This window comes from Arachis hypogaea, chromosome 7, assembly GCF_003086295.3.
Source record: "Arachis hypogaea cultivar Tifrunner chromosome 7, arahy.Tifrunner.gnm2.J5K5, whole genome shotgun sequence".
Lineage (NCBI taxonomy): Eukaryota > Viridiplantae > Streptophyta > Magnoliopsida > Fabales > Fabaceae > Arachis > Arachis hypogaea.
Window position 1 is genome coordinate 14172551 of NC_092042.1, and position 17443 is coordinate 14189993.

The following is a 17443-nucleotide window of genomic DNA, read 5'->3' on the forward strand; positions in this document are numbered from 1 at the left end:
TGTCAAAAGCGGGCTTAAAAAGGATGTCCGCTGAGCTTCCTTGGTCTACTAAGGTTCTGTGGAGATGGACATTTGCCAGGATCATAGTTATTACTACTGGATCATCGTGTCCAGGAATTATTCCTTGCCCATCTTCTTTTGTGAATGAAATGGTAGGGAGGTCGGATGACTCTTCTCCGACCTGGTAGACTCTTTTGAGATGTCTTTTGCGAGAGGATTTGGTGAGTCCCCCTCCCACGAACCCTCCTGAGATCATATGGATATGTCTTTCTGGAGCCTGCGGCGGTGGGTCTTTTCTATCCATATCGTCTCGCTTTCTTTTTCCATGACCGTCCGACCTTTCTATGAGATATCTATCAAGCCGACCTTCTCTAGCCAGCTTTTCTATCACATTTTTAAGGCCGTAACAGTCGTTTGTGGAGTGACCATATATTTTATAGTACTCACAGTAGTCGCTGCGGCTCCCCCCTTTTTTATTTTTAGTGGGTCTAGGGGGTGGCAGTCTTTCAGTGTTACAAATCTCTCTGTATACATCTACTATAGAAACTTTCAGAGGAGTATAAGAGTGGTATTTTCTGGGTCTCTCGAGACCGAGTTCTTCCTTTTTCTTGGTTTCCCTTTCCCTCTCTTTTGTTGAGGGAGGGAGCCCAGGTTGCCAACTCAGGTCTCTCAACTTAGCGTTTTCCTCCATATTGATGTACTTTTTAGCTTTTTCCTGTACATCACTTAGAGAAACGGGGTGTCTTTTAGATATGGACTGTGAGAAGGGGCCTTCTCTGAGTCCATTGACTAACCCCATTATGACTGCCTCTGTGGGCAGGTCTTGAATCTCCAAACATGCTTTGTTGAACCTTTCCATATAGGCTCGTAAGGATTCTCCGACCTCTTGTTTTATTCCCAGGAGGCTCGGTGCATGTTTCACTTTGTCTTTCTGGATAGAGAACCTCATCAAAAACTTCCTTGAGAGATCTTCAAAACTGGTAATCGACCTCGGGGGGAGGCTGTCGAACCACTTCATCGCTACTTTCGATAGAGTGGTCGGGAAAGCTTTGCATCGTGTAGCGTCGGAAGCATCAGCTAGGTACATCTGACTTTTGAAATTGCTCAGGTGATGCTTTGGATCCGTGGTTCCATCATAGAGGTCCACATCAGGGCTTTTGAAGTTCCTTGGAACTTTTGCCCTCATTATATCCTCGCTGAAAGGATCCTCCCCTCCTAAGGGTGGCTCTTCTCGTTCGTCACGGGAGTTGCGACCTTTGAGGGAGGATTCTAACTTTAAGAGTTTTCTTTCTAACCCTTTTCATCTTCCATCTCCTCTTTTAGGTTCTTTTTGGTCTCCTTTTGTCGCTCCCGTTCTTGTTCTAACTGTTCCAGGCGGCTGTGGACTAATCCCATGAGTTCAGTTACATGGGATGGTCCGTCTTTCTCTGATTCGCGCCCTTCTGAAGAGTTTACCTTCGGATTTTTTACTCCGGAGGTACCTTCCCTGTGTTGATCATTGGTTCCCTGGTGGAGGGTCAAGTCTGCATCATTATTACCTGTGTCTAGATTCTCTTGTTTAGAATCTGACTCCATATGACCCTCTTCGGGGGATCTGTCCGCCATCACTGGTTGATCTCTCGGGTCCCCGGCAACGGCGCCAATGTTACGGTGGGTAACCGGAGATTGATGGGCTGGATGGCGTTGGTTGGCCCAAATGTGTAAAGGAGGAGGATTCCGAATGGATCTGCAACTCGGGAGGCTCCGTTCGACTTGTTTGTGCGAGGAGATGGGGGTGGTACCTGCAAAGACACTCCGATGCCTAAGTTGGCAAGGGTGTGAGCAGGTCTAGAGAGTATTGGACTTAGAGATACCTGAGGGGTGTCAGTGTATTTATAGTGGTGAACCAATAACCACCGTTGGAGTAGTGCCATATTTCTAGGGTGTTAACCGTCCCATTATCTTAGGGAGGTTAAGATATGGCTCGTGGAAGTGGTTAGAGAGATTCTAGGGGCAGTTACTCATTTGAATGAGTGTTTATCCGCCAGCTAATCTCGTGTCCGACTTCTTTAGAACAGGTCGTGGTGAGTACCGACTTCATAGGATGAAGATTGGTACTGGTGAGGCCCAACCCTTTGGATTAGGTCTTTTGCTTGATCCTGGGCCTTTATTATTGGGCCAGGGTATGAACACCGACCATACCCTATCTTGAAGAAAATCTGTCCCAACTCGAGTCAAGTTATTACCCTTTTCATCCGGGAATGGATGGGTCGGGTACCCGCGTATTCGAAAACTCTTGTCAAGTCTAACCACGTATTGATACTCCATTTATTAAGGGTTTATCGCTAGCCAATGAATTGCTATATACACAAGGCGAGATTCTAACTCCTAATAGTTGTTTAAGCAGACGCGTGAGATGATCACTTAACAAACTCAAATTGATTAAGACAAATACTAATTATTTTTAATATTTTAATATTAAAAATTTTGAGAGTTAGATTTTAATTATAACTTTATAAAATATTTATAATAATTATTATTATATATATTATTTAATTTTTTAATAAAATTTTTAATATAATTTTTTGTATTATCCTGTACAAGGTACGAGAACATACACTAGTAAATAATAGAAAAGACCCAAAAGCAAATCTTCGCCCTTTCATAATTTAATATAGGACAAATAGGATATCCTCCGGCCACTATATATACTAACAATAACTTTATTCAATTTTATATAGCATCAGAAATCAAATTTTTCTAGAACTTTAATGCATACCTTTTTCTAAATTAAAAAAAAACTTCAAATATATAATATGTTCGCATGTCCACATATGATATCTTAGCCACATTACATTGCTTTAAAAACGTTGTTATAATAAGAAGGGTATGTATTTTCCTCTTTAATATTTTAAATATTTTATTTTTATTTTAAAAAACTTTAAATAAATTTAATATTATTCTATTATTAAATTTGACACAAATAATTAATAAAATTAATCATGTGGACGTTACTATATTATTAGTTAAGTCATATATATCTTCTTTCATGTACTAGATAAATATAACCAACTTTTTTTGTAATATTTTTTTAATCTATTTTTGATGTAAAATTCTAAATCCTAGTAATCAATTATCAATATTCTAGAATCAAAAGAAAAACTTTTATATTGATAATTATTAATAAATCGATTTTACTCATAAAGTGAAGTTAAACGTTATTAAATTTTTAATATGTAAATTATGTGTATTAAATTTAATGATAAAATAATATTAAAATTATTTAATTTTTTTAAAAAAATTAAAATGTAATATTTAAAATTTTTTAAAATTAAATTAAAATTTATTCCAAACACTAAAAATTAAAATAATATACTTTATCAAAAATAGCCAAATGCATTACATACATGGGCAATAAGCAGACACAACAAAGTTAATATTGTTGTTAAATATAGCATATAATTAATAAGGTAGAAACTTAGGTGTAGCCGACTTTACGTAAAATTGATATCTGAAAGCCATTAAATTATTTGACTGATTTAATTAAATTTTCATCTAACGGTTCAGAGATATTAACTTCACGTGAAGTCGACTTCACTCAATTTTCACCAATTAATAATTATAAAAATCCAATTAAATGCATGGATAAGTGGAGAGGGCACCAGAAGAACGTATCTTTATAAACAATTCAGAGCCGTGGATCAGTCAGCTTATGTGTGTGGATAGTGGATGCCATACCACAAGCTCAATCCCACAGTTATTAAATGCATGTCATGTTGATTCACCTACCCAAACTTTATCAAATATATACATTAGGTAATAGACGATGAAAATTCTGCTTAAATAAATGATGGATATTCGAATTTTATTTTGTATATGTAGTAATTTATTGGTCAACGACATATTTTTAAATGGAATTTTAATTTGTGACAAATTAATTATTGACCTGTCAAATTAAAAAATACCATAGACAATCAAATAGACAATGAAAGTTGACACTTGATAAAAATTTAAAACATTATTACAGTGCCTAATTAATATAGTAAATAGTAATATATAAGCAATTTTTTAAGAGCTCGCTCATCAATATATTATTAACTCTCTAAAATAAAATAAACTATCAAAACCACACCATATATACCTAGAGGTATGACATAAAAACATTCATTATTTTTGTTAATTGAAAAGTTTGACGTGGCAACACAAGAATGCTTATATGACAACTTTGTATAGTGTCATGTGTTAGCCTTTTAATTTTTATCAACAAAACAAAACAATTTGACGATAATCACTTTTGCCTATTTATAAATTTTTTTTGCCTCTTTTATTATTTATCTTTTAGAATTATTTATTAAAACTAAAATTAGACAGACCTAATTTAATTTTAAAAGCTAGGTTACAAAAAAAAAAAATCTTACACTTATAATAAATCATCTACAAATCTTATTTTTGAGAATGGTGAGACTTATAATATGTTAGATTTGTATCTTCTAAAGTTTGAATTTCATTTTAGAGAGTAAAATGTGATCTTTTACTATTGATTTTATAGGTGGGACCAAAAATAAATATAAAAGAGAAACTATTCAGAGATAAAAGATCATATTTTATTCTCTAAAATAAAATTTAAACTTTAGAAGATCAAAATTCTAATATGTCTGTATATAAATCTTTTTTAAGTCTATTCTCTAATTGTATCTTGACCTAATTATTAGTAGTTTGATTGGTGTTGAGTCCACTTACAGTTTTGTTAATAAAACAAGTAATGACGTTAGGTTATTTTGTTGTATTGCTTTGGCGCATGGTGGAAGTGTATATATATATATATATGGTGGTTCTAAATAAAGCCTAAACCATGTAATGTATGTAAACCTTTTTTCCAACTATGTTTGAGAAAAAGGAGCGTATCTTGTGAATTAATAAATCACCCGACATAAACCGAATTTGTTAAAGTGAACGCAACCCGGTTTCAAATGATAAATGTATCAATAATTAATAATAATATCAATATGTGTTCTTATGAATGGAAGAAAAAGGAATACACAATTCAAGTTTTTTTAAGCATGCATGTCATGGCTAAACAAAAGGAATTATAGTCCTTTTATGTGTGTTGATGAGTCAGGTTTGTGAGCTCCATTATATTCAACCATGTCTTCTTACCTTTATCAAAAGTTTAAATTAATAGAAAAAGACACGTAGTGATTGATTATAAATTAAACATGCCACTTTAAATATGAGCTTTTTTGGATTAACTTAAATATTTGCATAGATTTTAATTTTTAAAAAATTTATTTCATACTTTTTTTGTTTAGATTTAACAAGCATCAAATTTTAGATTTTTCGATCATAAAAACTACAATATCATGTCATGATATCATTTTTATAAAAAAATTTAAACTAATAAAAAAATACATAAATAATCATATCTTTTAACGCATATAAAATTGTGCACTTAGCATTTTTAAGTGACTTTGTTAGTCAATTTAATGTTCAAAAACAATACTAGTAATTAACTGGAGAAAAGTAGATGAATTCAGTTGTCTCACATACATGAAGTGCAACCGTGATCTGGATTTAGGTCCGATCCGTGATATTATTTTGGTAGCTTATATGCATTTTAATTTGTTCGCATTTACTTCTTAAAATATATCAGAACTCATCAAAAGAAAAAAAGAGCTCGTTATTAGCTGAAATTATATATATATATATATATATATATATATATATATATATATATATATATCTGAAATTCGACGTTACGATATAACACTAATTAAGCACATCGACAATATTATTAAGCCTAAAATCATCGAATTCTGACATTAAAGGCGTAACTACTTAAAAGTATTGAATGCTGGAAAAAGAACTACCTAAAAGGATAGAGATAAAAGAAAAACAGTCACTCACATAAAAATATCAAAAACATTTTTTTTAAAATATTTTTTAATAATTAAAATTTAATACATATAATTAATTAAATTGTACTATTTTTATTAAAATTAGACCGGATAAATCAGTTTAGCCAAAAAACTAATAAATTAAATTTTGAGTCAGTTTAAATTAATATTTTTTTATAAAAAATATTATAATATCTGTATTATAAAAAATAACTATAATACTCCTATTTTATATATATATATATATATATATATATATATATATATATATATATATATTTTTGAAAACTCTAAATCCTAACTTTACGACGACAAAGAAGTAAAGAGCTAAAATTTAAGATTCTCAAAATTAATATATATATATAATAGGAATATTTTAGTTATTTTTTATAATAAATATATTATAGTCATTTTCTATTAAAAAAATAATATTAATTTAGATCAGTTCAAGATTTAATTCACTATTTTTTCAATCAAATTAATTTATCTAGACTAATTTTGATTGAAAGAACACGGTTTAATCGATTATCTATGTTAAATTTTAATTATTAGAAAACATCTTTAAAAAAATGTTTTAAACGTCTTTAATTGAGTAGCTCCCTAAAAACAAGAGCACTTTGCAGATAAAGACACACATTCTATATCACCTAAAATACTATTAATTTTAGCATCGAAATATTTTGTAAGTTGTCCACCCAATTTAGTTCTACGCTAAACTTAAAATCTCCAATTTTCATTCCATAAACTCACTTCAAGTATATATATAATTTTTTTTTGGTCAGTTTTTATCAAACAAATGCGCAAAGGAGTTTTAAAGGAAATGAAGAGAACAATGCTTCCTAAAAATTAACTTGCTATAAAAAAAAACAAAGCATTAAACATCTTAAAATTTTAAATTTTAAATTATAAATCTAAATCTGAATCATTATATAAAATATAATAGATAGTTAAAATTTGTGTAATTAACAAAGAGGGTAAACACTCTTTAATCAATAAAAAATGTTAAACCCTTCTCTATACTATGTCTCCTAATTCTATTATTATTATTATTATTATTATTATTGACAATTCGTCATATATATATATATATATATATATATATATATATATATATATATATATATATATATATATATATATATATACTACTGCATGCAACTAATTAATTAACCTACTAAATCTCATGTTTATGCATTACTATGAAGGATAAGGATAAGGATAAGATAAATTCAATTAGTGGGATAGTGTAACGACGAAAATTCTGGTAAAGTAGTTATTGGAAGGTATGGTTGTTAGGCTAATGTTGGCTATTCTCTTCTGGGTATAAATAGGCATAGCAAGAATATATAGCATATAAAGTACCCATATGAGTCCTTGTAACATTCATTTTTACCTTTCTTTCAATCTATATTCTGCTTCTCCATTCTTCACTCATTTACAATTACATACACACTTGGCCTACAAACGCACAATCTTCACTATTAAAAATTATTTGTTTTTCAATTTTAAACATTTTACAAAATAAAACACATTTTTTTAAACGTAATAACCATTCATTATTAAAATTAAACATGTTTAACTATATATTATTAGGAATTAACGTGTTTATTGATTCATCCTTTTTTTAATTTAGTGTATGTAATAATAATGAATAAAATATTATATTAATTTGGATAGCAGATATATTTTGTTTTCTAAAACATATATTCTTCTTCTGTTTTTTTTTTTCCTTCAAAATATCTTCATCCATATGTTAAATATCATAATATTTTATTTTTATTTTTAAAATTCAAACTCAAAATTATTAATGAAGCAGCACAAATAATTATTATCTTGAGTAATATCATATTTATTGTTATCAAACAAATTGAATTAAAAAAAAAGGTGGATTAGTAGTAGTAGACAACGTCCTTATATATATTACAATTGTCGTTTAAACTTTGATCCAGCATATGTATGTATGATGATAAAGTTTCAAGTTGTTGAGGTATGCCACATAATATTTTGTCCTTATACGGAATATAGGAAATTTATATAACATGATTGGACAAACTCCAAAATCTTTTTTTCTTTTTATATTTTTTCTCTATAATGAATTTAAGGCTGTGTTTATTTATAAAGACAGGATACTGAGACACAAAATCATGTTTAGCAGAGAAGACATGGATAGAGACAGTATATCCAGAGACATTTAAATTAGTGTATTTTATGTCCATCATAACAGAAAAGACACAAAAACACTAACAAGAGACATAATTTATTTTTCATTTTTTTTCACTATTTTTGTTAATTTTTTATAATTATATTTTTTTATTATTATATTTTTTATTTAAATTTTTTTAAACGAAAAAAATGAGAATAAATTAGATTTTTATAATTTGTTCTAATTTATTACCAAATAAAATACAAAAAAATAAAATTTTGTATTTCTATCTATCAATATCTTATTCTATCATATTTTAATATCTTGTCTTATTTTCAGTTCTTAGAAACAAACGCAGCTTAAGTGTTTATCTGATTACAGAACAAACAATATAGCATAAAGAATGCACTTTTTGTTTATTCTGGCGTAGGTTACGTTGAACATTCATTTATAAATTTCTGGCATATGTTTGAATTATGTTAAACATATGTCACGCATGATAAGTTATATATCTTCCGAAATGAAAACATGGAAGAAACAAAGCCGAGTCAACAATAATGAAGAGCAGTATAAGTTATTATCGTGACAACTAATGGTTAATTGGACAACTATAATAACAATTACGACAGCCAACTTTGTTTTATCCAAAAATTTCAATTTTTTTTGGACATTAATTGATTATTTTCATCCCACAAAAAAAGATAAAATAAAATAAAGAATTGGGTTATTTGTCATGTAACATCTGGATCAGTTGATGTAGAGCCGTGGATCATGGACAACCTTATAAATTTATATATGCACACATGTTTGCTACTTTTTATTATTTCTGCCTTTTTAGGATTATATATATATATATATATATATATATAAATTAGTGTTTATCAATAATTGCCGCTATCTTCGAGTGCTCGTCACCACATATGTTTATGTATGTTTCTGCCTAAATCCAAATCAAATTGATGTAACGAAGTTTAATTTAATATTGCATAAAACAATTGTCCAATAACGATATATTTTAAATATTGATGGTCTTGAAGGTAAATGGGTTTATTCAACTAACCCAAAATATCTAGCTATACTTTTTGGTAAGTTTTCTGAAGGTAAGTTTTGCTAATTTATATTATATTATTATTGGATGGTATTTTATGTGCAATAAATTCCACATTGAACCAATAATTAATTCATATTATATATTAACTGATTTTGACTAAAAATATATTTCTTACTAAATTTTTATATTATATATATAAATAAAATAATAATTATATAAAATGGATATGAGTCTTTAACTTAAGCCTATTTTCTTTGTTTTTCAATTTTGGGGTTGAGATGGAATTTAATATAATTGAGGCTATATATTAATAAAAGTATTATAAGAGTTAATATATGTAATTATATATGTAAATTTAATTAGTATTTCATATTGTTAATTAAGTATTTTGTAAGTATTTTAAATTATATAACTTATTAGAGTAACTTTATTAAGATTTAGATATTTGGTGCTTTAGGGTGTGAATAAACATGTATATATATAGATGGTGGTAATAACAGAAGGTGTATAATTTTATTCATTCAGTATTTTTTTTTCTTTTATAGCTTTTTTCTCATGCGATAATCATTCCACTTTATTATTATCCAATTTTGCAGGTTTGACCAGAATATATAATATAATAACAAATAATTTTAATTATATATATTATAATAATAATAAAATAATTATTTTTCACATATACTTTGTAAATTATCATTAAAAAACATGGTTGATACTTGATAGTCTCAAAAAATTTTAAATGTATTAAAATTACTTAATTTTAACTTTTATGTATAACAAAAAAATTAATTTACTTGTCCTCTTAACATCAAAGATTTAAATCGTATTTTATATATATAATAATTTATTGATTAGTCATGGATTAATCTAATCATTAAAAAATATTAAATAATTTATATTTAATTTAAAAATATAAAAATTAATAAATTTTAAATAAAAATAAATTGAATAAAAAATGGGCGCAACTTCTAATGGAGCCCTTGGAAAAGAAAAATATTAATCTTATATGTATTATAATAATAAATTTGATATGAATACACGTCATGTTGGAAGCGTTGAGTATAAAAGGGAGTATTCATACTAGAATAGTCCATATCACAGGTACTCAATTTATCTATGATTCTATTTAGCTTCGCGCCTTCATCTTCTTTTTCTTCCACATAATATCCACTCTACTCTCTCTTTCTCTCTCTTCTCATTCGTTTTCCGTTTTTCCCTTATCCGATCTCTTCTCCTTTTCAAAACCGTCACTTCTTTCAACCATAATAAACCCAAGAAAGTCAAGAACCCTTACTCAACGACGTCGTTTCCACCTTCCTCCCCTAACCTAACCCCGTGATCTGCATCTCCATCTCGTGACCGTCTTTCCATTTCCCTTTTCATGCATCAAACCAATTAATCCATCTTCCGTGGCAGATCCTTCTACATTCCACATTACAAAAATCGTAACCAATCGTTAATAACAACAACAATTTGCTATTATTGTTCACCGAGAAAATGAACGATGTTGGAAAGAACAATAAGAAAGTGAAGGTGACCGTGGAAGAAGACGACGAGAAACGGAGGGGGAAAAAGATGACGACGACCGATTCTTCTTCGTCGACGTCATCCACGGAGTCGTCTTCTTCCGACGAGAGGGAATACGAAGTACAGGACCTCCGTGACCGGCTGAAATCGTCGCGAGGAAGCAGGTTTGACCTCATAGAGAACGAGTTCGGACTCAACTCGGCTCGGAGGAAGTTCAGTCGTCAAGCGCTCCTCGATGGAATCCGAGGCATCTCCAAGGGCGCTGTCATCCACCCAGAAAACAGGTTCACTTCTCTCCTTTTCTTTTTTATTTTTTTAATTAATTTTTTAAATAACAACTAATAATGGCATCACCTATCACTTACACCTTTAATATTTTATATAAAATATAAATATCATTACAGAGATACTAACTAATACAGAGTTCAGAAAGAAACTATATATTACAGTAGCATGTTCTTGGTAGATCTCTCTGTTATCACTTAATGCTATACATAACATTAAAAATGTAACCTGATGACTAAGAACGTAAAGTAACGTATTCTATCATTCACAGTGAATAATAAGAAGGGTTTAGCTAAGTTTACAGACCAAGAAAATTTTTATTCAAAGTATAAAAAATTTAAATTTTTTTATATATTTATTTTTTATTTATTAAATAAAAATATTTAAACTTTTTTACTAATAATAAAGTTATTATGTGTCTTAAATAATAATAATAATAATAATAATAATAATAATAATAATAATGTTGAGTTAAATTTAAAAAAGTTAATGAATGGTTAGATTTTTCTGAGATTTTAAGTGTGTGTTTTAATTGAAGTTTATAAATAAGAGTTTGTATTAAATTAATTTTACAAATTTAATTTTGGTTAAAAATAAATTGATATTAAGTTGATTCATGTTTAATAATTTTATATTAAAATAAATTATAGAAACATTAATATTTTTTGGAGTCAAGTTTAGATAAAAATTATTTTAAAAAAGATATACATTTATATTACTCAAAATTATATTTTTTAATATTTTTTAAAATTATATAAAGACAAATAAAAAAATAATAATGAAAAGTTTCATAAAAAACTAAACCAATATGTGCCCATTGGTTGGTTTGGTGGTGCATGAAACAAGGGCCGGAAGTTTGGAATGAAGCGAAGGGAAGTGAAGAAAGGAGTTTCACGTCACTCTCTCCCCCCTTCTCTTTCTAACTTTGTACACGTGGCATGTAATTGTGGGTTCTAGTTGTCTTGTCTGGCCCAACCATTGCCATGTGATGTTGTCAATTATCAACCTCTTATGACTCCTCACGATCCTCGTTGCTAATCTATCTCTCAAATTCTAATCGTAATCATAATATGTTTAAATAATTATGTTAATAGAAAAATGGGAATAATTTGACCTGGAAGATTTTGTCTCGGCGTTCAAGATCGTAAGGGCTGAATCATTTTACACTTGGACAACCTGTGCTATTTTCTTTTATCAAGTAACCGTGTAACATTAGCTCTATCAAAAAAATAAAATAAAATAAAATAAAAAAGAAAACAGTAAGAGTGGCTGGGATCTGGATTGTGGTGCGGAGCAAGATTGCATCATCATCATCAAAGTATAATGCGTGTATCGTTATACATTAAACTATAATATAATTTTAAGAAAATGATGAATTGATGATATCATATAAGGCCAACTTGGTGATGATATTGATTGATAGATTTTTTTCCTTCATACAAACACAGTCACACACATTAACCTAGCAACTACACTAGGACTCGAATCTGGTGTGGTTTTGCTAGAGACAAACAGCGCTGCCACTACATCACATGTCTAAGCCACGATATTGATCGATAGAGATATGTTTGCGAAAAAATGCAATGGTTTTTGCCCAAGTTGCAAGGCCCAATCCCTTCAGTGGTGTTAGTCATGCAAATTGCAAAGTTGAAAGTTCCATCACTACTAGCTCGCAGAATCACAGATATTAATATATTATTACTGCATACAGGACATATATAAATTAAATAAGTCCCATGACCAAAAAAGTATATACATATATATTATATTATACAAATTAAATGAAACAAGCACATAATATTATATGGGTTTTACAGTAGCACATGCTCACCCCAAGAAATTAAATATAGAATGTATTTGATTAAACAGGTATAATATGTTATTTATCATACCATCTTAAAAGAGCGGAAATATATAAATAATTGGTTTATTTAAGGATCTGAAAATTGGCGCAAACTCTTTTACTAGGTTTTAGTTTACTTGTGTGGATTGATTGGTTGGGATTTTGCTCAAAAGCATGAAATATAGAAGTAATGCTGTTTTCGTGATAAATTATTACATAATAATAAATTAGTAATCCATATTCATTAATCATTATTCATTCAGCTAACAGCCTAGTATATTATATGCTAATAAGCTAGAAATCGAAATACAAATAACCGGTGAAGAAATTATGTGATTTGAGTGGCATAATAATAGTTCCCTAAATTATAATTTGAAAACCTCAATCATTAGCTCATTACTACCAAGAAGAATCTGAATGACACGTGACTAAAATTATTAATGCAGCAACGTTAATAAGGGTTAAGCTAACATATTAAGTTATTCTTAGAACACATGTTGGTTAAAAACATTAATTAATTCATTAACTATAGTGCAGGTGGTATCGATTATGGACAAAGTTCATATTGGTATGGGCAGTGTACTCATCGTTTTTCACTCCAATGGAGTTTGGATTCTTTCGTGGGTTGCCTGAGAATCTGTTTATATTGGATATCATAGGGCAGCTAGCTTTTCTTGTGGACATAGTTTTGCAGTTCTTTCTTGCTTATAGAGATAGTCAGACCTATCGCATGGTCTACAAGCGTACCCCTATTGCTTTGCGGTAAATTTCTATTCTTGCTATGCTTAATTATCTTATTATTATTATTATTGTGTATTTTTAACTGTTTCTGTTTATGCAGGTACCTAAAAACTGCCTTCATCTTTGATTTTCTTGGATGTATGCCTTGGGATATCATATTCAAGGTTCTACTACTTCTTCCTTTTAAATATCAGTTTACTAAAATGCAACTCAATTATATTGAAGAAATGCTTTATTTTTGTGAACAGGTTTGTGGACACAGAGAAGAAGTTAGGTACCTCTTGTGGATCAGATTATATCGGGTGCGGAAAGTCACCGAATTTTTTCATAATTTGGAGAAGGATATACGTGTTAATTACATCATTACTCGGATTGTGAAACTTTTAGTAGTTGAACTCTACTGCACCCACACTGCAGCCTGCATTTTCTACTATTTGGCTACTACACTTCCTGAATCCCAAGAAGAGTACACATGGATTGGAAGTTTACAGCTTGGTGGTTATAGTTATCAACATTTCAGAGAAATTGATCTTTGGAAGCGCTATACAACATCCTTGTATTTTGCTATCGTTACTATGGCTACTGTCGGTAAGTTAGTTATTGTAGAGTTACGGTTGAGTTATTTTCATATAACTTTGTTTGTGACTTTCTTTTCTTCCACAGGCTATGGAGATATACATGCAGTAAACTTGAGGGAGATGATATTCATAATGATATATGTCTCATTTGATATGGTTCTTGGTGCTTATTTGATCGGTAACATGACAGCTTTGATAGTCAAGGGATCAAAAACTGAGAAATTTAGGGACAAGATGACAGATCTTATGAAATATATGAATAGAAATAGACTTGGACGGGATATCCGTGAACAAATAAAAGGCCATCTGCGCTTACAGTTTGAGAGTAGCTATACCGAGGCTGCTGTCCTTCAGGAAATTCCCATTTCTATTCGCTCTAAGGTAATAACATAAAAGAGGGTGCCTTTGAACTGATTCTGTCTTCAGAGAATATTTGTTAGTTTCCACCATTTTGGATTTTAATCTGATCATCTTTTGCAGATATCTCAAACATTATACTTGCCATGCATTCAAATGGTTCCTCTTTTTAAGGGCTGTTCTTCAGAATTCATCAATCAGATAGTAAGTAATCTATTTCTCACTGTCTTGATAGTTAAATAGTTATGTTTCTAAATTTGCTAGCATGTGTAATTTTTGTTGCTTTAATCTTTCAGGTTACCAGGCTCCACGAGGAATTTTTTCTTCCAGGAGAGGTTATCATGGAACAAGGAAATGTCGTGGATCAACTATATTTTGTCTGTCATGGTGTGCTGGTATGCTTTTATATCTTCACAAGCACGTGTGTAATAATTCAACTTTTTTTCCTTAGGTTCTATTGATACTTTCAGTCACAAATATCTGCATGAACACCATATCTTTATTGAGTGCTAACTGCTAAAGCTGTGAATATGCAGGAGTTAGTAGGCACTGCTGAGGATGGGACTGAAGAAACTGTTTCACTTCTGGAACCTAACAGTTCATTTGGAGAGATATCCATTCTTTGCAACATTCCTCAACCATATACTGTTCGTGTCTGCGAACTCTGTAGGCTCCTGCGGCTTGATAAACAATCGTTTACAAATATCCTTGATATATACTTTTATGATGGAAGGAAGATATTAAACAACCTTCTTGAGGTAATTATGTTATCCCTCTTATTTCTCACATATCATGCTCCCTTTGATCCTTACTTTATGTTGTGGAAGATGTAGTTTATCATCATAAAGAGAGCTAAATATTTTCATGTTTTATAGGGAAAAGAGACTTCTCGTGGTAAGCAATTAGAGTCAGACATCACATTTCATATTGGAAAGCAAGAAGCTGAACTTGCTTTGAAGGTCAACAGTGCAGCTTTCAATGGGGATCTGTATCAGCTAAAAGGTTTAGTTAGAGCTGGCGCTGATCCCAACAAGACAGATTACGATGGAAGATCACCTTTGGTGAGGAGCTTGCAACATTTCAAATGTCTTGTATGTTTTGGCAATGCTTGTCTCACACGTTTTTTCTTCCAACAGCATCTTGCTGCATCCAGAGGCTACGAAGACATCACACTTTTCCTTATTCAAGAAGGCGTAGACATCAATGTTAGCGGTAACTTTAACCTACTAGATCTTCACTGCTATATAACATACTTAAATTTTTAGCTGCCACTAACATAGCTAATGTGTTAACTTTATAGATAATTTTGGGAACACACCCTTACTTGAAGCAGTTAAGAGTGGACATGATCGTGTTGCTTCTTTACTTGTTAGAGAAGGAGCCGCCATGAAGATAGAAGATGGCGGTAGTTTTCTATGCACAGCAGTTGCAAGGGGAGATTCAGATTATCTTAAAAGGCTACTGTCTAATGGCATGGATCCCAACTTGAAAGATTATGATTACCGAAGCCCTTTGCACGTTGCTGCAGCTGAAGGTTTATACTTCATGGCAAAGTTGCTATTAGAAGCTGGAGCCAGTGTTTTTACCAAGGACAGGTACAAATTAATTGCATTACCATTTTTGCTTTTGGTTGTGATTAACATGAGTAATTTATGACAGGAAAGTATTTTTTTTTTTATCGAATACACTTTTAGCGGCTAAATTTTTAAAAAACTTTGGACCAAATCAACAACAGTTTCACAAGAATAACTTTTAATATAAGTAAATCAGATATAATTGTCATATATTATAGCTGGATTAGTCCTAAAGTTTTTTAACAAATTTTAAGGATAAAAAATATACATGATTCTTTACGACAATATGCAGTGTGCTAATGCTGCTTGTTCCTTTTCATTTTATTAACAGATGGGGAAAAACCCCACTTGATGAAGCTCGAATGAGTGGAAATAAGAACCTAATCAAACTACTAGAAGATGCAAAATCTGCTCAGTTGTCAGAATTGCTATGTCCCGCACAAGAACTTACAGGTAATCTCATCCTGTATTGCCTTTATATATTTCAACTGAAAAAAGTTACCATCTTTTTAATCAAATGGAATGTTGTTTTCAGATGTTATATTACATATAAATTAAATGTGTATTAAAATGGAAAACAAATTTTACTTCTGTCTACTACTACAAAAAAAAATAATATAAAAATATCTGAATTAATCCTCTTGAATAAAATATAATCAAACATTGGTATTTGATAGAAGAATCACTTAAGGTTTGCTCATTGCCAACCTTTATTAAAACTTTTTCTTTTTTTAGTTTTTGTTTGTTTGAACATCTAGTAAATTTAAAAAAAAAAAAGCCTTCCTTTCAACTTGATGTGTACTTTTACTTTTGGTTATCTCAAGTTTGAAGTTTGTCTATACCATAGATAATCTATATCTGCAAAATAAATGCTAAAATTTCACTTGTCATTTTCAGATAAAATGCATCCACAGAAATGTACTGTGTTCCCTTTCCACCCATGGGATCCAAAAGATCATACAAAACATGGCATTGTATTATGGATCCCACATACTATTGAAGAGCTAATCAAAATGGCAGCGGATCAATTTGAGCTTCCTAGTGATTCTTGTGTTTTTATTTTATCAGAAGATGCTGGTAAAATTACTGATGTGGACATGATTAAAGATGGTCAGAAGCTCTATTTAGTTCATCAAACACATTAGACTTTGATCCAATTCATACCACGACCACAATTCTTATATTAAAGTAACAGCGTGCCCTTTTTTGTAACGTGTTGTAGTTGTTCTCTACCAATAAGCACGTTCTATGATCTTATAACTAGCAGCACGCTTTCTATTATTTTCAAAATGTTTGCTTAAGTAACTAAAAAGAGGGGAAAAAATAAAACAAATATCTGTCACATATCTATAAATTTAATGTCGACAACTCTTTTTATTCCACTTGAAATTCATTTTTTTACTTAAAATGATCGAGTAAATTAATTTAAAATAATTAAAGTAAAGAAAACATTTGTTAAAACTTTAAACAA

The 17443-nt window shown here is 30.2% G+C and overlaps 1 protein-coding gene across 2 annotated transcripts; it reads left to right on the top strand.

Annotated features, from left to right (window-relative positions):
- Positions 1-10099: 10099 nt before the first annotated feature.
- Positions 10100-17184, top strand: LOC112702561 (potassium channel SKOR). Of its 2 annotated transcripts, XM_025753652.3 has the most exons (13): positions 10100-10878; positions 13260-13484; positions 13564-13627; positions 13712-14051; positions 14127-14422; positions 14522-14602; positions 14695-14793; positions 14935-15156; positions 15274-15459; positions 15535-15610; positions 15699-15993; positions 16304-16425; positions 16870-17184. In XM_025753652.3, exons 1-13 carry the CDS (start codon positions 10565-10567, stop codon positions 17115-17117), a joined length of 2568 nt encoding a protein of 855 aa, XP_025609437.1. In that variant the 5' UTR covers positions 10100-10564; the 3' UTR covers positions 17118-17184. The 2 variants fall into 2 exon arrangements, with proteins under 2 accessions (XP_025609437.1, XP_025609436.1); XM_025753651.3 differs by having other exon boundaries at positions 10158-10878; positions 15274-15610.
- Positions 17185-17443: the final 259 nt, after the last annotated feature.